Source organism: Canis lupus, chromosome 23, assembly GCF_011100685.1.
Source record: "Canis lupus familiaris isolate Mischka breed German Shepherd chromosome 23, alternate assembly UU_Cfam_GSD_1.0, whole genome shotgun sequence".
Classification (NCBI taxonomy): domain Eukaryota; kingdom Metazoa; phylum Chordata; class Mammalia; order Carnivora; family Canidae; genus Canis; species Canis lupus.
The window spans coordinates 10,076,766-10,102,119 of NC_049244.1; the positions used below are offsets into that span (position 1 = coordinate 10,076,766).

The following is a 25,354-nucleotide window of genomic DNA, read 5'->3' on the forward strand; positions in this document are numbered from 1 at the left end:
GAACTTAAGTTTGGCTGAAATGGTAATGGTGAGGACTGCTTTGGAGGGGAGCAGGAATTAGGGTTGTCTGGGGCATATCTACACAAACATAGCACGCACACAGTTGCTCCATGTCCTTCTTGTGCACTCTTCATGACGTCTGGCAATTTGACTTCGACCTTGAGGCTCCACTTTTATTAATTTTTTTCTCTAAAGATTTTATTTTCTTTATTCATGAGAGAGAGAGAGAGACAGAGGGAGACGCAGGCTCCCCGTGGGGAGCCCAATATGGGATTTGATGGCCAGACCCCGGGATCATGACCTGAGCCGAAGGCAGAGGCTCAACCGCTGAGCCACCCGGGCATCCAGAGGCTCCACTTTTAGAGCTTTGCCCTTAATTACCTCTAGTCTCCAAACACCAGCGATTCCCACTGTGCTAATGATGTTCATCCCTACACTTGAGCTTTCAAAAATAATGGAATCATAGGCAGTCTGATTTCACCTAGTGCCTTCATTTCCCAGATTATAAAACTGAGGATCTTAGAAACCTAGAGATGTGTCCAGAGTCACGTATGTACTGGTAATTAGTAGAGTTGAGACGAGTAACCAGATTTCCAAAATACCACTCTCACACTCACTTGGACAACCTGGTTTTCTCTGCATAGTGAGCTATGAACTCTCTTCAGTTAGATGTCCTTTGTTCAGCTCAGACATGACAAGCCTCAACATACAGCAGGCACTTATAAAAATGTTGAGTCTTAAGTAGAAGACTAAGGGAAAGAATCTGTCATACGAGACAGTCAAAGGGTTAATATTCTTAATTTGTAAAAGGGTATTCATTCAACACATGTTTATTGAGTGCTCACCAGGTGCACTGTGCTAGACAGTGAGAATACAATGGTGAATAAGAATAGCACGGTTTCTCCTCGCGTAGACTTTACCGTCTAGTGGGCACAAACAAACTAACCTGAAATTACCCTTGGGAAAGGCAGTCAAGCGCAGCTTCTAGCTTCCTGCATAGGAGGGCAGTGTTCCTTGTGAGGACATAGAGAGCCCTTACGACCTGTTTTCAGACCCCACGGGGGAGGAGATGGGGTCCTTGGCCTACAGGGCAAAGGGGACATGTGTGCAGACCATCTCCTGTGTTGACTGTGTGGGAAGACCTGCTGAGCATAGGAGATAGACATTGGTTATGGAAGCGGATCTTGCTCTGTCTCCTCTCTATGTTAGTAAAGTGTTGTTTCACCCAAAGCATGTGTGAGTCATGTCTCTCCTGGCAACGCCGACACCTGTAAACTATGCAGTGGGTCAACACCCTGGGACTGCTGCTCCTGGTGATAGGCAACAGGTGCCACTCGTCTCACAATTACTGTAATAAAAAACACTGACTGAAGGAAAGAAATGCCTTCAGAGGCACTGAAGGCCTGACCCATGTTGTATGTGTGACTCAGACTAGGGAATGTCAGGAGCTAGCTGTGAAGTTCTGAGCTAATTAGAGAAGGATGGAAGAAGGGGCAGACAACACAGGCCAAGGAAGTTCTGTGCAAAGGCCATGTGGCATATTTGAAAAAACTGAAAGAAGGCTCATATGCCTTCAGAGCATAAAGGGAGGAGCAGGAAGTGTTCTCAAATAGAACTAGAGAAGGAAGCAACCACCAGACAGCGCAGGGCCTTCTAGGTCACTTTGAGGACTTGAATATGCATCCACTGAGGAATGGACAGCAGAGAAGAGTTTGTTAAGGAAAAGTTGACAGTGAGACTCCTGTTTTAAAGATATGAGGCTATTGGGAACAGAAAAATGGATGCAAAAGGGAGAAAGCAGACACCAAGAGCTAAGTGAGATCATTGCCAACATCCAGGAGAATGAGGGTGGTAGCTTAGGCCAGTGGTTCTCAACCAGAGAAATGTGACCCCTCAGAAGACCCTTGACAAACTCTGGGAACATTTTTGAGAGTCATACTGTGTAGGGGGATGTTACTGGCATTTAGCAGATAAAGATCAAGAATGTCACTAAATAAACATCCTACAAGAGACGTGATTGCTCCCACAACAAGGAATCACCTGGCCTGAAATATAAATAGTGTCTAGACTGACAAACTCTGGCTCAGGCTGTGGTGGTGGTGGAGATGGGGGACACATTGGAGACATAATGAGGAGGGTAACATCAGTGGTACTTAGTGACTGATGATGAGGGGTGAGGGAACAATTAGCAAAGGGAACACTCAGCTTTCTGGCTTGCTCGCTTGAATGAGTGGGGGTGTCATCTACTGAGACGAGATGCTGGAGAAATTGATGGTTTGCTGGAGAAGGATGAGGAGCTCAGCTGGAGACCTATGAAACTGAGATGCCTCTAAGACATCCAAAAAAAAATCAAACAGGCCATTCACTAGGTCTGTAGCTCAAGAGGAAAACCCCGAGCATGACATATGCTTATTAGAGGCTTCTGTGACTAGAACAGAAGCCCCAGGCAGGGATGAGATTACCAAGAGAGGAGGTACAGAGTGAAGAAGAAAGAGGGCCCAGGATGACAAACTCTTGGGAGAGGAGCACAAGCCAGCAAAAAACATCTAAGGGGGCATCCGGAGAATGGGAAGAAAACCAGGGCATGTCACCTCCCAGAAGCTGCAAATGAGACTGTAACCCCACACCTCCTTTAACACAGAGCACCACAGATCTTTTTAAAGCTTTGCTAAACTGACGAGTCAAGAAGAATCTTGTTTAAAGATGTCAAAGTTTTCATTAGCAATTTAGGGGTGAGTAATGAGATTAAACATCTTTGCCACGTTTACTGGCCACTTATACCTCTTGTGTAAATTGGGCAGGGTGCGTCATTTGTCCATTTTCCTTTTTTTTTAATGGACAGCTATATTTATTTTATTTTTTTCAAATATTGCTATGATTTTTTTAAAGTTTTAATTTAAACTCTAGTTTATATATATACATATATATATTTTTATTGGAGTTCAATTTGCCAACATATAGCATAACACCCAGTGCTCATCCCATCAAGTTGTCCATTTTCCTATTCTAGAAACTCCTATTTTTGTATGACTCTATATATTATGATTTTTCACTCTTTGTTATCATATTCTTAAATATTTCCTCACGATTTATCTTTTTTTTAAAGGTGTCTTTTTCTGTGCAGTTTTTTTTCCCCCCCTGCAACATTGTTGTTTACTTTATCTTCCTGCTTTGATTTCATGCTGAAAGAGGCTGTTCCTTCCCCGGGGATCATAAAAATGTTCTTCTATATTTTGTTAGGATACTAAATCCTTTTTCTACATTTAAACTTTTATCTAGGGCAGCCCCAGTAGCTCAGCGGTTCAGCACCGCCTTGGGCCCAGGGTGTGATCCTGGAGACACAGGATCGAGTCCCACGTCAGGCTCCCTGCAGGGAGCCTGTTTCTCCCTCTGCCTGTGTCTCTGCCTCTGTGTGTGTCTCTCATGAATAAATAAGATCTTTAAAAATAAATAAACTTTTATCTATCTAAAATCTATTTGGGGGTATAATGAGTGACTGAGATTTTTTTTTCTCACTTCAGTTGACCAATACGTTCTTTCAATCTTCTCTTTATGTTAAACTAAATTCAATAACCATTAATCCGGTGTCAGCCTATCTCTTCCGTTCTTTGATCTGTTGGTTTAGATCCTGTGCCCAAACCAGGCTGTTTTAATTACTGTAGCTTTATCGCATGGTTTGATATCCAGGGAGGCACATCTGTATCACTTTAAAACCAGGAAAAATCATAAAACTAGAAAGCTCTTCCAGGAAGAGCTTGTCCTGAATCTGAGCCTAAGGATACTTATATAAAATGGGGTAGAGAAGGGCCCTGCTGAGCACAGTGAGCAGATCCCTGCGCAGGGCCAAGGCAGTTGGTCTGAAATATATGACAAGGGACGTCTCTGTATCACTTTGCTCTCCTGGCCCAGGTGATTCAGGGACCAGTGTGCCTGCTAGCCTCACGCCCAACATTACAGGTGTTTACCGGCTTCCACCTCGCGGAAAGACGGGGGCACGCGCCCACCTGTGCACGCGCACGAGGTGCCCGGTTTCCTCTTCGCCCTGCCCCCACTCCCCCTCCGGTTAGGCTTGGGGTGAGGATGGAGGAAACCAAAAGAGAGATCAAAGGGTCCTTGGCCTCGATATTGATGGAAGAGGGAGTCAGGCAGTGGACACCCTCCTGGCCTCCGCCAGGTGAGCTCCGGCGGGATAGGGGTGGAGGGGACTGGAAGAGGGGGTGACGCCCGGGGGCTGGGCCTTGACCCCGCGGGGGGCGGTCCCCGGCCCCGGCCGCCCCGCCCCGCCCCGCCCCGCCCCGCCCGGCCCCTCCCGGGCTCCCCCGCCTCCGCAGAGCCTCCTGCAGAGCCTCCTGCGGGCTGGCGGCCGCTGTCACTGCGGCAGCGCGCTCGCGCTCCTCGGACGTCCGCGCGCAGGTGAGGACCCGGGGCCCCGCGCCCCAGCCGCAGAGGAAGGAGCGGGACGCTTCGTAGATCTGGGAGCTGGGAGGGAAGGAAACGAATCGGATCCCGCCGAGGGCCGGAGGGAGGGAAGGAAGGGCGCGCGCCCGGGTCCTCGGCGGCGGGGAGGTGGCCCCTGCCAAGCCCAGAGAGGGGGACGCGTCTTCACCGGGCGCATCCGAGGCTCCGGCTCCGGAGATGCGCTGGCGCGTGGCTCTTCTGGCTGTGTGGAGGAGACACAGTTCCCGAGCGGGGCCTCCCAGATCCTGGGGCTCTGGATCCCGGGGGCCCCACATCCCCGTGCAATTGTTTCCAGCCAGCAGCTAAAAATACCCCTCCTGGATCTGCCGGGGGCGACTCCCGGCTCGCGGGTCGCCAAGCCCCACAGAAACCTCCCTTGCCTTGCCGCTGTGATTTGAAGAGCCCTGCCTCAGCCCCGTGAATGTTACTGACAGGTGGAGGATTTGTTCTGCCCAGGTTGGTGTGTACAGGTGGAAAAAATCTGCAAGAAATGACGGACTTAGCTTTTGAAAATTTTCAGTTTAAAATTTCGGCAAGCCTGTTCTCTTCCTGCATCTGCGGAGGGGACACTGGAATTTAAGCCCAGCTTTGGGTTTGTAGGCAGAGGGCTGCGTTTATCTGTCCCCCAAGAGGTTTTGACTTGGAAGAAGTGAGGTGGGTTCCAAAGCGGGTTCCGCTTCCTGATAGGCTTTGCTGCTGGTAGTCGTAGCTTTCTACCTGAGGACCAGGAGGCAGCCGCCTGGCCTGGCCGTGGTCAGGAGCCTGCTTACTATCACCTCCCTCCCTCCCTCCCTCCCAGCACAAATGTTCTGTAACACTGCAAGTTTCTGGAACTGAAGTCGGGGTCCACCGACACACTCTCATTCTGTGTTCTCTCACCTGCAGTTGGGAGGAAAGATGTTCACTGTGCTGACTCGCCAACCTTGTGAGCAAGCAGGTTAGTATGTCTCAGCAGGCGGCAAGTGTGGCGGTCTCGAGTCCCACTCCCCGTATCAGCCTACAGTTCTTCCCGCGGGTCCCCTGCGAATGACCTTAACGTCTTTGGTTGGAGACTCGGTTGCTTACCAGGGTTTCATCACCAGCATTCCTCAGGTGGAAGTAATGCTTTTGACCACAGCTACACGAAACAAGGACTAACATGCATGTTCCACTGAAATGGTTTTTCCGGTTTGCATAATCCATTAATTTGGCCGTTTGTGGTTTCTCTTACCAAGCTGTGTGTGAGATCTGCTTTAGAATATTGTAGATTTTGTGATAAACTCTAAAGTACTTACCTCTGTCCTCTGCTTCCATCCCAGTGTCGTTGCTGGCACAGCACCTACAGCGTCCTGCATTCCCTACCCCCACCCTAGGTCAATATTGTTACCCTTGTTAACTGGAGGCACATATGTAGAGTTCACACACACACACACACACACACACACACACACACACACACACACATCCAAGCTTGTCCTGCCTGCCTACCTCTGGAGCGTTTTTGCAGTTGCTCATGTGAAAACCCAGAAGGGTCTGGCCTCTCCACCCTCAGACACCTTGTAATTACAGTGTTTGCTCACTCCTAATGACAGCACAGCTCTGAGCTACATTCTCTAAATGAATGAGACCTGGTCTAGTCCATTTTGCTTTGTGGTAGGCTTTTCTGCTGGAGCAAGGGTTTGCTGAAGGTAATCATAGCTATTTACCTGCTAAGTGCTGAAGCACAGAGAGGACTGGGAGGCCAGCCACACATCTGTGGTCGGGAGACTGCTCACGTATCACCTCCCTCCAGCCCCTGGACAGATGCTGTCTTTAGCTGTGCGCCAAAACTGGGCATTCTTGTCTTCCAAAAGGATATAATTTTAGAATGGTAGGGGCAATTTATACAAATCTTGTTTTGTAAAAGGAAATTATACCTAAGAAGCCTAGTTTACTTGGATTTTCACATTTTCCTCAAAGGACTTTTGGAAGGTTTGATGAATCTTGACAAATGCACACACCTATATACCCCGTAATTCTCAGAAGATATAGAGGATTTCTGTTACCCCAGAAAGTGCACCTGTGTTCCTTCCTAGTGAGTCCCTACTGCCAATCCCCTGGGCAGTCAATGTTCAGATTTCTGTCACCTGTCTGTTTTAGAACTTCACATGGATGAAATCATTTCAGTATAGAACAGTATTTGTTTTTTTAAAAATGTATTAATGTATTTGCTACTTTATTTATAAAATTTCCATTAGCCCACACTGGTTTAAGACCCAAGTAAATATCTGCTCAAAATAATTTATGTAAGCAATATTAGTTTAATACATAGACATAGTCCATTATGGTAATTATATACTTTTATACAATACAGCTATAATTATCTTTATTCAGAGGCTCTATATTTAGTTGAAGATTATTCATAGGCTTTGTTATTATGATTATTATTTTGCTCTTAAATGGATATAGTTTACATGTTTTCATTGAAATACAAATGCCAGAGTTGATATGATCCCTTTGGGAGAGAACACATGGCTTGGGATCTAGCTATTTTTTGTGAAGATGTAGATGAGACCCTATGCCTTCACTGTAGACACAGGAAAAATCACTGAGATTAACTTCTTACTGCAAACCCAAATATTTCAGAAATTCATACATGTTACTATTTGTGTAATAGTACATTACTGTGTACTGGATTTATAATCATTGATTATATCTGAAGTATAGTATTGATTTCTTTTATTTATCTGATATTATTTTTATATGAAATATTATATCACCTGCTTTAATAGAAAACCAATATTTTAAGAATTCAATTAGCCTACATATTATACATCATTAGTTTTAGATGTAGAGTTCAATATTTCATCAGTTGCATACAGCATCCAGTGTTCATCACATTGTGTGCCCTCCTTAATGCTCATTACCCAATTACCCCATCCCCCCACACCGACCTCCCCTCCAGCAACCCTCAGTTTGTTTCTTAGAGTTAAGAGTCTCTCATGGTTTGTCTCCATCTCTGTTTACTTAGAAAACCTGTATTTTAAAAATCTACATTGAAATAAATGTTATTTTTTTTAAGATTTTATTTATTTATTCATGAGAGACACACAGAGAGAGGCAGAGACATAGGCAGAGGGAGAAGCAGGCTCCATGCAGGGAACCTGATGCAGGACTCGATCCTGAGACCCCAGGATCATGCCCTGAGCTGAAGGCAGATGTTTAACTGCTGAGCCACCCAGGCGTCCTGAAATAAATGTTATTGTAAATCACCTCAGGGACAATCAGTAATATACATAACACATTTTAGGAGATAGTATAAACTATGCACACTGTCTCTGCAAATGCTATCTATTCCACTCTTTGAAGGAAAAATAAATGGGCATTAGAGTCCAATCTCCACTCCAACTTTAAAATGTGGGCCTCATTAAAGGCCTCATAAAGGAAGTGATGTATGCACATGTTATGTATCCAGTCTGTGGATTCTACAAAGAAAGCCAGTGCCTTGTTCCTACTTCTCCCTCATGTGTCTTCTGGGTCTTCCCATTTTAGGCCTCAAGGCCTTCTCCCGAACGCCAGCCATCATCGCCTTGGTGGTCTTGCTTTTGAGTGTTGTGGTGCTTGTGGCCATCACACTCATCCAGTTTCACCACAAAGAGGTCCTCCTTCCAGGACTGAAGGTAAGTGTGAAGGGATTAGCACTGATGGGATGGGCTGTGACATCAATTATTCTACAGCTGTGAGTTAGATGAAAAGCCTTTTCTCTGCATCCAGTGGGAGAAGACCCAAGGGAGAACCGAAGGATCTTTGGTGTAAGACCTAAGGGAAAAGCTCTGGACATACTGGTTTTGTAACATTTGACACCAGAGAATGTTAATGGTTACAACTTCTCTAAGGACTGTATGTCCTTACTTTGACTCCTGACTGTTGCCCAAAGCTAGACTTTGTAGCCCAGGTATAGATGGCTACCAAAGATCTACCAGCTTGTGCATTCCCCAAGACCACACAACCCTGATCATGAGTGGAGACCAGCAGACCCAGGCTTCTCTTCTGGCCTAACCTAGGAAACAAAACATCAAGGACTTGAAAAAGTCTCCTTGAGCTGTATGTGTGCTACCTCTCTTGAGTCTAGAAGTGTGCCATGATTCTTCTAACTCTAACCCTTGAAAAATTACTCAGGATATTATGCTCAGTTTTAGAGGCTACTCTTAGCCCTTGATAAAGTCTGTCCCCAAATGGCCTCTCATATGATGCCTGATAGTCTGAGAACCATGTATATCACCCCAGCCTTGGTGTAAGGGCAATGGGAGGTGATCTCCTGAGAGGCTGTCAAGTGAAGTGGAAGAGTCCTTCAGTCATTTGGGTAGATGTTGGCAAACTTCTTCTGTAATGGGCTAAATAGTACATATTTTAGGCTTTGATGGTCATTTGTAGTCTCTGTCACATATCTTCTCTCTCTCTCTTTTTTTTTTTTTTTTGTCTTCTTATGATTCTTTAAACATGTAAAAACTCTTAGCCTAAGGGCCATAGGAGCCAAGAAATTCAACTGTTATTTGAATCTCATTTAGCCTTTACCCTTGACCTCATGTGTCCTTTCTACATCTTCCTGCTCTTAGTGACTGTTCAAAGGCTATACTTGAAGCAGAAGTTTTTTAAGTTGTTAAAAGATAAAATAGAAACTAATATTGCCTCAGCTTTGTGGGTGTGTTTGACCTACCAATCTGAGGCTGCTCTTCTGGAAGATTAAAGTAAAATCTCCTTTAGATAATGGCATTTGGTTCTTTTATAGGATGTTTTACAGTAAGAATCTTAGTACCCCCCCCCATGAATAACATGAAGAAAAAAGAAAGGAAAAAAAAAGGGAAAGAAACCTTATACAACTGTCCAGTGATGAGAGGAAAACAAACTATCCAGTTGTCCAAACACATTAGCCAAAGCCTAGAGAAGCCATTTCCCAAGCTCCTGGCACTGCCTTCTTCTATAAACTACAGAAAATCAGGATTGCAACTGGGAGTAATACTATCTCCTTATACTATCTCCGCTGTTCCATTTAGTGAAACTTTTCCCTGAGTTATCTCATGTAACCCTTGTGACAGCTATAGCAGAGGGGCAAAGGAAGCATTGTCACCACCATCTTGCAAGTGAAGAAACATAGGTTTGGCCAGGGAATGGCAGACCAGAACTGACCAACCCTCCTGTTCGTAAGGCCAGGGTTTTCTTCCCTCACCTCTCTCTTCTCCTTGATCCTAAGTTCAGAACAGAGAACCCAGGAGAAGATACTGGCCCCCGAGAGGATAATTTCTCCTCCTTTACATAAGAAGAAAGATGGGGAGGTGGGTGCAAATGCAGGAAGTTTTGCTGAACTGGGGGAAGTGGGGGGAAGGCTTATAGCCCTCTTAGACCTCTAGAACCACTCTTATACCCCATATTTCAGAGGAACACCTCTAGCTGTATTCCAGAGTTATTCCCTGTCCACAGCACAAGGGAATGTGCCCACCCAGAGCCATGCTTCACCTTCTAGAATAAGCTGTGGTGCCGGGGTCTGTGTGGGCCTCGTCCTGAGGACTGACCTCACCACTGGTCTGAAGGGTGCCAAAGGGGCAACTGTTTGCAGAGATTGTAGACAGAGAATGGATGTGGAGTCTGGGCCACCACATCTTCTACAGTCAACATATAGGTGCATGAGGCTCTTTAACTCTGTGTATTTGCCAGAGGTGGGATGAAGACAAGTAGAAGTTAAAAGGGAGAGTAAAAGACTTCATTTATAAAATTTCCCCACAGGGCCAATGAAAGTTAGGGATAGGCTGTTGGCAGTTGTCAGCTGCTGGCTTCCACTCTTTCTGGGAGGTAAGAGGTAAGTCTTCTGTTCATACTGGAGGAACATGGAGGAATTGACAGAAGACCAGAAAACCTAGTAGAGTAGACCCAGGGCAGTAAGGAGGCTACCGCTGAAGGAGGTCCTGGGTCAGGTGGGTTCCCCTGATCAAAGATGTGAGAGCAAAAGTAGACCATCTGGGAAGGACCCCGGAAGCACAGGCCGAGGGTGGGGAAGTGAGACAAGAGGGAAGCAGCCAATGGAGGGTCTGCTATCCAGCCAGTTATGGGCAGTGGAGGCTCAGTCCTGCAGAGGATCCCTGGGAGCTGGTACAGAACTCATCCCAGGGTTATCCTCTACCAAAGGGCATCTAGAACACCTGCCTCAGAGGTATCTCACTCAAGGATACTTACACAGCAACTTCTTCTAGGCATTGGTTGAGTGGCTGCTCCCTGGGAGACATGAACTCCCTAGCATTTCTTTAACTCCCTAACATCCCTGGACACATTGTATGCTCAGGTGAGCTCAGGTCACTGGAGAAAGCCTTAAGGCAGGTGGAAAGTGCATGGCTGGGCATCACCAGGGTAAGGCCTGAAGGACATGGGTAGGGAGCCCTCAGTGATTCTTCCACATAGATATGATTATTGTTATCCTCGTTTTGCTGATGAGAAAGTAGAGGAACAGAAAGGGCAGATAGCTTCTCACAGTTACAGACTGGAAATAGCAGACGTGGTGCAGAAGAAACAACAGAGAGCAGAGAATGTTGGAGGCCTTGAACAAGGATTTAGAAGGAACAGAAGAGACACCTTCACCCCTTCGCAAAGAGTTCAGAGATGGGATTTTTAATCTCCCCAGATCTAGCTGTCAGGCCCCAATCACAATGTAGGGGACAGGAAGTTGTAGAAAGTTTGAATATTGGCTCAGAAGACCCATTCTGCTTAATTGGGTGGATTAAATGTGAGAAAAGACAGATGTTCTGAGCCAGTGGAACCAGAGCAGAATGGCCACTTGAAAGAACATTCCACATGCAGCTCTTTTCAGAGTGAGGACAAGCCTCTTTTTTTGGTTTTGTTTTGCAGTGTGTGCTAGGGGTGGGAAGGGCAGTTGTGGAAGTGAAGCTGAATGAATACAAGGGCTTTTAAATTGTTATGTTGATGTTTTCATACCTGGGACCTTGTTTTGCCTTTCTGTGCAGCTGACGGTTGGTTATGAGGGGCCAGCTCCACAATGGCCTATGGGGGCGGGGGGGGGGGGGCTGGAATGTTCCTTAAGACCCTATTGAAAGGTGATCGCTGTCTATTAAATCCAGCCTTGGCTTACCTAACCTTGGTTTATCTGAGTTGAATGGCAGAACTATTAAAACAGTCAAAGGTTAAAGCGTCCCCAGTCCCTTTTCATTGTTACTGGTCTGACTTGTTCTACAAACCTGAAGCGTAAACATGATGGCATCAGTTTTATTTTTCACTCAAGCCCTCACTTGCTTTATTATCATTAAGTCTGGTATCTTCCTTTGGAGACTTTGCCCTCCTCACCCCCAATCACAACTGTCTAGAAGCCCTGCAGCTTCTCAGTCCAATATGATCAGCACCCCCATCACCATTGTCCCTTGCAGCTGCATGATGTCACTGTTGAAGGGGGGCCTACATAGGCCCTCTCGGGTCACACTAGATCCCCATGTTGCATCAAACTCCCACTCTTGGCCATTCCTCTCTAAAGCACAACCAGGGGACGAGGCTGTGCTAAAACCATTCCCTTCTAATCCTCACCGGTTCTGTCATTGGGCTGGAGCTCTGGTGCCTATGGCCCTCCCTGTTTTATCCTTAGGAGAGTGAGAGTTAGATAATTGGTTTCCTCCTTTCCAGAAAGACACAGCACTTTCATCACTTTGATCCACCTCCTCTCCAGCCAGATCTGCACACTACTTAACTACGAGTTTGCTTTTGAGGGACTTTTTGTCTGAACAAAGAAAGTCTGCGATATGACATCTTATTATGAAACAATCAACCCTGATAGACCTGGTTTCCTTGGAACTCAGTGAAAGCATGGGGGCTCTGTGTATAGGTTTGGGGTTGGTTAGATCTAGACTTGAGCCCAAGTCTGGGACTGTGAGCAATTATTTACCTCTGTGAGCTTCAGTTTCCCCAACTGTCAGGTGGGAATGATGACAACACCAGCCTTATGAATGCCACACTAAAGCACTTTGTGTGTGCCTGGTATACTGTAAATACTCAACAAATGTTTACTACTACAATTCCTATTATGATGCTAATAGTGGTGATGATGATAATGATGGTAATGATGATGATAATAAATAAATCTAAGAAAGTTGATCTTATGATCTTTGCTTTTGCTTTGTTAGAAGCTCACACAGTCCTTAAGTTCGGGATCATCGGTTCATATGGAAGGCTGTTTCCTTTTGGTTAATCCACTGAGTGTGTCTCCAGTTCCATGTTCAAGCCATGTTTTTCCTGACACTGCATTAGACAGAGGGTTACTTATTGCTTTCCACGTAGCTGAACTGAATGAAATTCAGTCCCCACCCCAACCCCTCTGTCAAACCACATTGAGTGCCATTGATCTAGGCAAATGAACTCTGAAAACTGGTTAAAGACCAATTTTTCCACTTTTGAAAATGTCAGCAAATGATGGTGGTTACTCGGAAGTAGCACTGGGCTCAGGATTGGTCCCTGTCAGCACGTTCCAGCAGGTGCCGGAAGGGCAGCCATTTCTCCAGGTTCACAGTGGAAAGTCTCTGGCTGTCCCCACCCTGGTGAAAACTGGATCCCAGCTAGGATGAGGAGAATGAGAATGACCCTTCTTCCTCCTTTCTGATCTTGGCCCAACAGCCCCAAGTTTTCTTCACAGGGAAAACACACTGTTTGCAAAGAGCTGGGATCCAGAAGATGTGGAAAGGGTGGGGACCCTGTGGAGTGGCTGCTCTTGTGTGCTCCCTTGCTAGTCAGCACCAGAGGTGGAGGGGCAGGTGGAAGGGTGGTGAGGGGTCAAAAGCAGAGGGGAGGGGAAAGAGTGGACTGGTAGGGAGGCTCAGATCTCTGAAGTGCCTGGTTTCCTTCAGCTCCACCTATGCACTAATCTCCGGGTGAGCCTGCCCAGAGCAGGCTGTGAACAATGCTTCCCTTGTTTGCAGGGGGTGTCATGTCAGGATCCCTGTCAGCATTCATCACATTGAAGGCTGAGATTAAGAGGCTGTCCAAGTTCAAATACCAGTGGACACAGGATGTTCCATCTCAATATAATGGCGAGGCTGTGATTGAGGAGCTGGAGCAACATGTTTTTATTTGGTCCCATTTCAAAGGAAACAAGCACTTGTTAATAGTGGAAAGTTGGAATCCTACCAAATGTCTAGAATCAGGGAATTAGTTAAATAAATTATTGTGCATCTCACAGAAGATGTGGGGAATGTATTGAAAATGATGGTATTTTTACTGGCAGGAGAGATGTGCATGATACATTTATTAAGAAAAGAGCAATGGAAAAGACTATGTACAGTGTAATCCTCTATTGAAATGAAAACCTATGTCTAACCATATATTCATATATGTAGTTGTATACACCAAAGACCATTAGAAAATATATACAGGAAGGTGTTAAAACAATAGTGGGATTTGAGAGGTTTTATGTTCTTTTCTTTCCTCTTTTCCTTGCTTTGTAATTTTGTTTATTTTGCTTTATTGATCTTTCCAAATAGCCTGTGTTCATTGAGCAGCCACTGAGTGTCGAGCATATGGTCTCCTGTTTACTTCTCAAGGTTAAGTTGCCTGAAGATGGGGAAACCCAGAGAACTTAGGCCTTGTACCCAGGGCTGTAAAGCAAGCATCAATCTGAGTCACCTTGCCTCCAGAACCCAAATTCATCTTCCTCACTGAGACAAGCAGCCTAACCCCACAGCAGTGGAATTGGGGAAGAGCTGTGACCCAGAAGCCTCTGCTGCCCTGGGCTGACTCCAGGCCCCAGCACATGCTGACCTAAGTCAGCATTACTCATTCCAATCCCCATAGGCTGCTAACGCATGCTCTTTCTGGGTCAGGTTTGGTCCAGAGCCTGAGCTGGAAAGACTTGAGGGGAAGCTCCCTGGTTCTTGCCTCTAGCGAAAGGGATGGTCCAGGACTCCTAGCCAGCTCTCCTGGGCACAGCTAGCCCTGGCACTGCCCTGACAACACCCTTTGTTCATGCACCGTGTAACCAAAGTGGTATGTCAACATTAGTTTGTGTTTGGGGGTTTTCTCCTTAATTATGGATACTTTCCTTCTGAAGGCTAATGCAGGTATTGATGTGTCTCTCCTTCGTGAGAACTTCCTATGTTGTTTTCCAGGCTAACAGGCCTGGAAGTTTGGAGAATAGAGAGCATCAGGTGACTGACTACTCATTTCCCTCCTGAGACCCAGGTGGCTTCTGTCCCCCACCTCCTCAGAGCTCTGGATGAGGAAGAAACTGAGGATGGGCAAGATTCTCAGAGTGCTAATTTTCTACCTTGGCTGCATATTGGTGTCACCAAGGGAGCTTTAGAAACCGTCAATCCCTGGGTGCACTCCCAGAGATTCCAATTTGATGGGTCTGGGATGTGGCCTGGGAACTGGGAGTTTCAGAAACTCCCCATGTGATTCTAATGTGTGGCCAAAGCTGAGAACCATGCCCTGGAACACCTGACCCACCTCATCCCATCCCCTTTCCCCATAGTCCAAGGAGACAGTTGGTTTGGAGAAAATCTTTTTTCCTCTTTGTTCAGCCCCTACCTATATGAAGCAGTGTGGATTAAGCCCTTGAGAGTATTTGGGGTTCTCAGTGGCCCATTGGAAAGGTGTCCTCAGAGAGGCCCAGCCCATTTCTGACTCTCCCTTCCCCCTTTTGTTCAGTATGGGATCGTGCTCGATGCCGGGTCTTCCAGAACCACCGTCTACGTATATCAGTGGCCAGCGGAGAAGGAGAATAATACCGGAGTAGTCAGTCAAACCTTCAAGTGTAGTGTGAAAGGTAAGGTCCTGAGTTTGTGCAGGAGGCCGATTGGGAAGCAAGGGAGAGTCCTAAGGGCCTTCAGAGGCCTGAAGGGATCCTGAGAAGCTTCCTGGATACAGGGAATGAGCACTGGACTGGGCATCAGGAATACAGACAGTCCTGTGCTTGTGCTGTTCCTCTCCATGCAGTGACCTTGGTCCAGTCCCTTCCCTTCCCTGGGCTTCAGTTTTCTCATGTCTGAAATAATGGTGGTGCATAGTGTGAGATTTTACCTTGCCACACCTGCATGAATGAAGACTGGTGGAAAACACAAGTCTCCTGGGTCAGAACCAAGGATGATTTATTGCTCACAGTAATTGCGGTAAGCAGAACATCAGCATTTTCTTGAGCTGGTTCTCTGAGCCTCACTTTGCACAAGATGATGTAAAGAGGACCAGACAGTATCTGCTCACACAATAGGTTGTATTACAGAAGACAAACCCTAAGATTAGGGAACCTGAAACATTTATAATGCTTCCCTTTTGATCTGGGGGAAAACATCCTTGAAAAAATAATTCAGAACAAAGGCAGTCAGGGCCTCTGCTCATAAGACATGCAGAAACATGAGCGAGTCATGGAAAATTATATTCCAGTAGGGGAATTGTATTCTAATTGGCTGTGTATGTCAGGGTGGGGTGGTGGTGGTGGTAGAAAAGAAGTGAACAAGGATGGACAATACATAAACAAATGAGCATGGCTCTGCTCCAGTAAAGCTTGATTTATGGACCCCAAAATTCTGAATTTCATAATTCCCAACTGTAACACATATTGTTTTAATTTTTCCTTGTTATTTAAAAATGTAAAAACTGTCTTAGCTCACAAGCTGTACAAAAAAAAAAAAAAGATGATGAACCGAATTTGGCCTGTGAGATGCCAACTCCTGAAATAGAACATTCTCGGCATTTTTAATGACCCTCCAAAACATAGCCTGAATTTTATATATATAAACACATATTTATATATGTTTCCTTGTTCTTCTTTCTAGTTTTGTCTTTATGCATCTAGTTTTTCCTGTTCTTGAAAATCAAATCAAACATGTATTTATATAAATGGAATTAAACATTTATTCTCTGTAATTTCCTTTGTTCATTAACATTGGGCGTTTAAGATTCATCTACATTGACAGGAGTAGCAGAAGCTCATTCATTTTTACCTGTTGATGGACATTTGTTTTTTCATGGTTATGGAAAGGATGGTTATGAATAAGGTTAAGGATATTTTTATTTATAAAATTACAAATTATAAATGCATTTGCGTATTTTATATTTACATTGTGTATACTTATGGCCATTTCTGGCTTTGTGAAATACCTGTTTGTGCCTTTTTTTCAGTTTTCTACTGAATTGCTTGGCTTTTTCTCATTGACTCATTGGAGTTCTTTATATATATTGTGAATATGAGTACTTTGCTAGTATTGTTATATATTATGTTGTTCTCATATCCCCTTACAGCTTATGGTTTCTCTTTTTAAGTCTCTTCACTGTGTCTTTTGATGATCAGAAGTTCTTACTTTTTATGTAGGAACAATTATCAATCTTCTCCTTTATCATTTGCTTTTTTATATTCAAGAAATCCTTAACTTGAGGTCATAAAGATATTCTTCAAAGTTTCATAATTTTTCCTTCTACAATTAAGTCTTTAGTACACATAACAAACCCCACTTAGTGAGTGTGTGTATGTGTGCATGTTTTTAAAAGCTATCCTCTTTAGAGCATCATGATCTTTGACTTGGCCTGGAGCATCCCAACCAGTGTATCCTGAATGTGTTAACAGGTATACCCTTGGCCCACAGACAACAGGCTAGAGACTCTGGACCAGTTCCCCAGCCCCAAGCAACTTCCTTTTTTTTACCTCAACGAACTGCCAAAATATAATAATTGGGGGGAGGGTGTCATGGCATTGAAAAAGCTGGGGGGAAGAATTAGCCTTTCCCATAGGGAGGCCAACAGACTTCTTTGAATAACAGAGTCAGTTCTGATCATCTGCCCTTCCATGGAGGGCAGCTAGGAGCTCACCTATCCTGGTACATAGATGTCCCAGATTAAGTTAGAAGCTAATATTGAGATAGAGTTTGGGATGCAAGGTAATTATTAGAGATTCACACCTGTGGAAGGAAGGGAACAGAAGGAAGACTGGTCAGAAGGAAAAGTCAAACAGCCACATGGGCCCGACAAAGCTTCAGCCAATCAGAGTTAACCTGCACGGCCTGAATTGGCTGGGCTGCAATACTCCCGTTGAGCAAGGCAGATCTCTGCAGCTGAGGCAAACCATGAAAGAGATGACAGCTGAGGCATTAAGTCTTTATTTGAAGGGGCATCTGCTTGGCATCTCTCTCTGGGTTCCATACAACAGGGGACTTAGGTGTTTTCTGAGTACTGATTGCATTGTTATCCATGAGACACAGGTGGCCACAACTTTGCTTGGAGCTCAGCCAGAGATCCATATCTGTTCTCCTAACTTCTGAGCCATTTCCTTACCTCCAAGCATGAAAGAGGGCAGCAGGATGCTTATTTAGAACGGGGAGAACCGCCACTTCAAGAAAAGAGAGGATAGTGTAGGATAATGATTAAGACTTCACCTCATCCCTCCTATGTGAGCTCTGGGAAGTTTCTAATATCTCTGTGTCTTGACCTCTTCATCTATAAAATAAGCATAATAGTAGTAACTCCCATCCCAGAGGAATCATTTGAAGATTCAGTGATAATATATGTAAAGAAGGTAGCAAATGCATGGCATACAGTTAGCACTCAATTAAGTGTTAGCTATTATTTTTCATGGGGCAGCACACTTGAGAGCTCCTGGTGGATATTCTTGCTAAGAAGTTAGTCTGTCCCAGATCTATCTTTAGACCCAGAGAAAAATTCAGCCAAGTCAGTCCTGCTGATCTTCTGACCATAGGGGGAGATGTGACCTTCATGGAGGGACACAGGCAGTCTCTCAGGGAAGAGGGCCCTTGGCCACCCTGGATGTGATTTAGAGGAGGGGCAGGATCATGAAGCCCACACCACATCCATAAATGGATCTTCCCTTTGATCACAGTGGCCTCAGGGATCCATATATATACTCCAAATGACCAGAAGACCACAAACTAAAGCTCAAAATACAGAGTTAAAGTTTGGCAAGTGCCATCCCCTTGAAGACCTGTGGCTTCTCCAGGGATAATTTGGGTTTCTGGTTTCCCAGTCACAAATTTCCCAGGACTCCCCTGCCTCAGCGGTTCTGAGAGGGTGATGAATGCTTGCTTGCCCAGCAGTGTTTCCCAGATACTCAGGCTCTTGGAAACTTCTTTCTTGGTGTGGGGAGAAGAGGGGCGGTGGAGGGGCCCTGGTAAGTATCATCAGTCCTCAGTTGCTGCTGTTTTCCTGAGCTTACTGGGTGCTGCCTTAGCTGCTGGTGCCCATGCTGACATCTGAAGCTCCGGCTGCCATTCCCCAGAGGGCACAGGGCCTCTACATGCCTCTCATCTCTTTCATGGTGTGTGGTGCTCATGCTTGCTTGCTGCCTCCTCCCACAAAGGACATTCATGTGTTCCCTTTAAACCAGTGGTTAAAGTTCTTTAAACTCCACTGAAGTTTAAGTGTAACCATCCCCTCCATTGAAATAACTTAAAGAATTACTGTGGGGACATGGGCACTATGGCGTTGAAAGCATCCATTGCTTGGGTACATATCTTCTACTTCTGTCCCACCTTGAGTACATTTTGTGTAATCTGTCCAATCATCTTTCTCAGATTGGAATAGCAATTTCAATCCTCCTTTCTTGGGGTTGTGACTCCCAGGATCCCTTGAGCCTGTGAGCCCAACCTTGTTTTTTCTTTAGGAGGCTTACTGGACCTTATGCAAATAGGTCTCAGGTGACACACTCAGATACTCTGAGTTTTGACATTCCAGCAACCCTCCTAAGTCTCTTTCCAGAGACCAGCTCTGGAAGATCAGATTGGATTACCTGATCCCTTTAGTATAGAGTTACACACTGGTTTGAAAATCTCATTGACTGATTCATTTATTCATTTATTTAATAAATATGTGTTGGGTATCAACTGTTGGCCAGTAACTGTTCTTGACACCAAGGATTCTAAAATGAAATATACAGAAGTCTCTGCTGTTGTGGAACTTATATTTGAATCAAGGAGATAGATCATAAATAAAAAGGTCTATAACATGTCAGGGAGAAGTGCTGTGAAGAAATCAAGTAGGGAAGGTGGACAGAGAATAATCGTGCTATCTTATTTTATTTTTTAAAGATATTTATTTATTTATTTATTTGTTTGTTTATTTATTTATTTATTTGGCAGAGAAAGAGCATAAGCAGGGGAAACTGCAGGCAGAGGGAGAGGGACAAGCAGGCTCCCCACTGAGCAGGGACCCCAACACAGAACTCCATCCCAGGACCCTGGGATCATGACCTGAGCCAAAGGCATATGCTTAACTGACTGAGCTGTGCAGGCATCCCTGATCATATTTATTTAGACAGGATGGTCAGGGAAGAACAAAGGAGGGGGTAGTTAAATACAGGCAAAAGTGAAAGGAGAGTGTGAGCATTTTTGCGAGAAGGACGTGCCTGGCAAGCAGAAAAGCCAGGGGTGGAAGCTGCTCAGCATCTTCTAGGAAAGGCAAAGGGACGGGTGTGGCAGAGCAGAATGAATAAGAGGAAGCAAGGTAAGTAATGAGGCCAGAGCTATGGTCGAAGGCAGCTCATAGAGGACCTTGAGAGCAGTGAGAGGTTTGACTTGTACTCAGATGCATTTCCGTCAGAGCATACTGTGAAGCCATTAGAGGATCCTAGTCAAGGAACTAAAATGGGTATGACTTATACTTTTAACAGAGCACTCTGGTTGTGGAACATGTAGTCAGAGGCTGAGATCAGAAGCAGGGAAACCAGGATGCCTGGGTGGCTCAGTGAGTGGTTGAGGGTTTGCCTTTGGCTCAGGGCATGATCCCAAGTCTGGGGATCGAGTTCCACATTGGGCTCCCTGTGAGGAGCCCACTTTTCCCTCTGCCTATGTCTCTCATAAATAAATAAATAAAATATTTAAAAAAAGAATCAAGGAAACCAGGACTATCAGAGCAGTGCATGTTATGATGCATAAAGTTATGACACTGTAGTGGTCTGGCTGAGACTGTGCTTGTCAGTGTGAGGTAATTTGGGGGCAGTGTTCCCCAGGGAACATTTAACAATGCCTAAGGACATTTTTTATTGTCATTACTGGGGTTGGCGGCACCTAGTGATAGAGGCCAGGGATGCTGCTAAACAATGTACAAGACAGCCCCACAACAAAGAATTTTATCCAGCCCCAAGTGTCAGTAGTGCCGAGATTAAGAAACTGTGATCTAGCATGGTTCTGAGGAAGGGTGGAAGAAGTGCTCAGGTTTGAGAAGTATTTTGAAAGTAGAGCCAACAAAATTTTATGATAGATTCAATGTGAAGTGTTTAAGTTGGTGATGCCTGAGCACTAGTTGTGACCTGAGCAATTGCATGCATGATGGTACCACTTCCTGAGAGGGGAACAGTGGGAGTGGGTCAGTTGGAAACATAGCAGGGATTAAAGAATTTGGTTTTAGGCAGATTAAACTAGAGATGCCTACAAACTATAAACTCTTAGAATAGCAAATTTTTTCTGTAAAGAGTTAGATGATAAATATTTGTTACTTGTTGGCCATTCAACTCTGCCACTTTAGCACAAAAGCAGCCACAGTCAATGTGCCGACAGATTAGCATACATATATATGTATTTCAAGAAAATTTTTATTTATGGATGCTATACATAGAGTCCATAATGCCTAATGGGATATACCTTAAGGACAAAAAGAACTTAAAAAATATATCTTAAACTGTTTTCAATAACCATACAGTTGGTGGCAGTACTAGTATTGTCATACTAAGAGCCTTGTGGGTGGATTGTGAAATAAAGCAAGTGAGTTCTTCAGTTGGAGTTGCTGGGAAACAGGATTCTTAGCATAGGAAAAAGAAAGTAAAGATCAACTGAAGTGAAAACCTATAGCTTTGAAGTAGAAGTACCAAAAGAACTCATGATGCATTTTTCTCTCAAAACAAAGTTTCTCCTAGGTCTGTCTTCTGAAAAGGCTTCCAAATTTTAGACGCTAAATACCATACTCAAAAAAAGAAGCCAGGACTCCTTGGAGAAATGGCTGATTCCAGAGTCAGGGCAAGAAGTGTGTAAGATCACACATCTAATATCAGAGAGCAAAGGAGCTCTCAAAGGTTTCTGGGATCATATCTAAAGGACTCAGGAGTCATGTTGAAGAGAACTCTACTGCCCAACAATGGGACCATCAATAAGAATAATAATTGCAATGAGTGGGGCACTTGACGGGATGAGCACTGGGTGTTATTCTCTATGTTGGTAAATTGAACACCAATAAAAATAAATTTATTATTTTTAAGTTTATTATTTTATTATTTTAAAAAAATAATAAAAATAAAGGGTTAAAAAATGAAAAAATAATAATAATAATTGCAATGAATCGAAACACATCAACTATATATTCAAATTCATATGATCCTAAAGATATGCAGCAAACAAATAAAATCCCTCACTGGATAAATTAGGATATAGGACATGCAATATTTATTTCTTAGCTGGTGAAGGGGAAATACTCAAGCACTTATCCTGCCTTCCCTGTACAAACTGTACTGTAGGGTAACCAAATAGTTAACGAGAGAGAAATTTTCTTCTTATGAAAGCATTTAGGTAATAAGCAAGAAAGATGGAGATAAAACATCACCATTTCATAAACCCTATTGGGCTAATGGGTCTAAACAGTGATCTCTGATGCCTGCTCACAGCACAAAGAGAAGCAACTAGACCCGTGTACCTCGTACTAGAAGTGCACACTAATCCCTATAAATTATTTCTTCTAAAAAAGTCCAAACCTGAATCTGATTGGGCCTCTGTGTTCAGTTACCAATTTATTGGAGAAGCCTGGACTAAACAACATGTTACATGAACCATAGGGATACAGTCAGCAAATTCTAGGCTGTGGAAAACTCTATAGGACAAATGAAAATGCAAGGACAGGGCACGCCTGGGTGGCTCAGCGGTTGAGCGTCTGCCTTCAGCTCAGGCCCACATTGGGCTCCCTTGCATGGAGCCTGCTTCTCCCTCTCCCTGCGTCTCTGCCTCTCTCTGTGTGTCTCTCATGAATAAATAAATAAAATCTTAAAAAAAAAAAAAAGAAATTGCAAGGACAATTTTTTTTTAATTCAAGGGAAAATTTGAAAGGGAGGATGGAACTTACAGATAAAAGAGACTTAAGAGACATACCAGCCAACTGCAATGGGTGGAATTTATTTGGACTCTAACTCATACAAACTAGGTAGAAAGAGGGGATGGGGGAGTGAGAGGGGAGAAAAAATATGAATATGGAGGAATGTGCACCTTCACTGGAATTTGATTCTATTAGGGATTATTTTTAATTTTTATAGGCATAATAATAGAACAGTGGTTATGCTTCCTTAAAAGAATTCTGGCCTAACTCATTTTCCGTTCTTTTTGTGATGGTTCATTTCAGCTGCATGGAGATTTCTTTTTTTTTACATATTTTATTTAATTATTCATGAGACATACACAGAGAGAGGCAGATACACAGGCAGAAGGAGAAGCAGGTTCCATGCAGAGAGCCCAAAGTGGGACTCGATCCCAGAACTCCGGGATCACACCCTAAGCTGAAGGCAAATGCTCAACCGCTGAGCCACCCAGGCATCCCTTCATAGAGATTTCTGACCAAACTGAGGAAGTCTGTCATGGGTTTGTTTGGGTCATATGTCTCTCTACGTATGTTACTTCTTGAAATTTACAAATGTGGACTTTTGGTGCTTTATTACATTTAATGTTTAAGATGATATCTTGTTAAATTATATATAGTTACACTAAAATGTTTCGTGAAGATAAGTCATGACAAGATTCCTTTTTCCCCCTCTGTCTGAACACATGGGACACAGATTTGAATTTTTGTTCCATTTTTCCTGTTCTACCTTTCACTGTGTCTCTAAACCTATTTGGTGGAAGTTCTGTCAAAAAATGAACTTAATGGAGTGCCTGGTTGGCTCCATTGGTAGAGTGTGACTCTTGATCTTGGGGTTGTAGGTTCAAGCCCCACATTGAGGATAGAGATTCCTTAAAAATAAAATCTTTATAAAAAAAATAAAAAAATAAAATAAAATCTTTAAAAACAAAACAAAAAATAAGTGAACTTACCAAAGGCAAGTAGTGTGAAAGGATACTAGAGAAGCAAAAGGCCAATAAGATTGATTGTCTCTGGGGGGGGAAAAAAAACAACTTTCTGTCTTTTAGTGAAACATCTAGAGAATGAAATGATGTTTCTGCAGTTTGATCTGTGAGGAGAGAGAGCAGATGAAACAAGAGTTGATCATTGTGGAAGCTGGAAGATGGGTACAATGGGGTTCATTATACTATTCTCCCTACTTTTATTTATATTTGAAATTTCCATAATGAGACCTTTTTCTTAAGCAGATCCTGGTTCATTTTTCACTTTTGTAATTCCTTCTTTCCACATTTTGGGAGTTGACTCCTCAGTGTGACCACATGTGACTTAGCATATCCACTTGTTTTCAACCCCCTACTTAAACCCATTAATTTCCAAAGCTGATTTGTTTTTTTTTTTATTTAGAAGTTGTACTGCTCTTATTGGTTCCTGGAAATGCTAAGAAGTACTGACTGCTTGCTCTTCAGGCTCTGGGATCTCCAGCTATGGGAAAAATCCCCAAGATGTCCCCAAAGCCTTTGAGGATTGCATGCAAAAAGTCCAGGGACAGATTCCAGGCCACCTCCATAGATCCACCCGCATTTACCTAGGGGCCACAGCTGGGATGCGCTTGCTGAGGTAAGGGCTGGACTGGCCCATGGAGCCCCACCTGAGCAAAATAGCCAGGAATGTGTTGAACCCTGCCAAGAATGTAACTCTATTTCTGGGAACAAATCTGAAAGAAAGAAACCTATATTCTGCCATAAATTTATGCTTCAAAAGCAGGGAAACTTTCAGTCTTTATTTTAATACACAGAAAGAAATAGTTCTAAATGGATTCCCTCCCGCTTGGTGATTTTCTTGAGAACTCTGGAAGAAAGGAAGGGAAGATGAAATCTCATAGGGTGCACCTCTTGTTTTTTAGAAAAGTGAAAACTGTGTTTGATGCCTGGGCCTTTGATACCTGTGCGCACCTAGCTCCACTGAATGCGGCTCATAGTTATGTCGCTTCTACCCATGCGCACAATGTCACTGGAATCTGCTTTAAATAGTAGAATTTCTGCTATTCCCAAAGTCTTTTGAACTATTAGGAAACAAACAGCTCATTTCATTCAATTAAGCAGATCCTATTAAATTTGCAACTGTGACTTTTACCCCGGTTGCACTGGTTTTAAGTGACCTTTCTCTTTTTTTTTTTTCCCCCACTATTTAATTTCCTTGACCTTGAAATAAAAGAAAAATAGTTTTTTTTTTTTTAAAAATCAAACTTTAATCTATACCCAGGGTAGAGGCTGCTCCAAACTTTGAAAATAAGGCATTAGCCCCCAAAGATGACATTCGTCCTGCTTCAAAGCCACTTTGTCTCTGATGCCAGTAACATAAAATTGTATGTGTGGGCATGTATGTGAGGAAGATACATAGGAACAAACAAACAGAGCCACTTTAACATGATCATTAAAATACATCAGGGAACACCCTCAGTTGGATTGGGCCTTTTTCTTGTGGTTTTCCTCTCCTTGTTTCTACTCCTATGTCCTGGTTGGCCAAGTAGAATGTGGGAGAAAGTTGGATTTCTTTGCTTTCTCTTGAAATCTACAGTGTGTTTCAAAACTGTTGTGTTTACCTGAAATAGAAATGATATAGAAATTCCTTCCTTCTGTGTTTTCTTTCTTATAGAAACAAAGCACTCAACTTTTTTTTTTTTTTAACTCCTTTTTCTCCCAGTCTTCCCAGTGAGGAATAATTAAAAGACTCTGATTTATAGCCCATGACAAAAACCATAAAATAGCCCACAACAAAAACCATAGAATAGCCCATGACAAAAACCATATAACAGAAAGTTCACCACTTAGGAACACAGTGAATGTCCCATTTGAATAAACTA

General features: G+C 43.8%; 1 protein-coding gene across 2 annotated transcripts in view; it reads left to right on the plus strand.

The window, feature by feature from the left end:
- Positions 1 to 4,304: 4,304 nt before the first annotated feature.
- The window catches only part of ENTPD3 (ectonucleoside triphosphate diphosphohydrolase 3), a 33,193-nt gene continuing 12,143 nt past the window's right edge, over positions 4,305 to 25,354 (plus strand). Inside the window, exons 1-5 of one of the 2 annotated variants that reach the window (XM_038570518.1) lie at positions 4,305 to 4,413; positions 5,344 to 5,395; positions 7,969 to 8,096; positions 15,106 to 15,223; positions 23,958 to 24,108. In XM_038570518.1, coding sequence (XP_038426446.1) covers positions 5,356 to 5,395; positions 7,969 to 8,096; positions 15,106 to 15,223; positions 23,958 to 24,108 — 437 coding nt within the window. In that variant the 5' untranslated portion in view covers positions 4,305 to 4,413; positions 5,344 to 5,355. Of the gene's footprint in view, positions 4,414 to 4,641; positions 4,915 to 5,343; positions 5,396 to 7,968; positions 8,097 to 15,105; positions 15,224 to 23,957; positions 24,109 to 25,354 lie in introns of those variants that run through there. The other variant, XM_038570519.1, reaches the window with a different exon arrangement.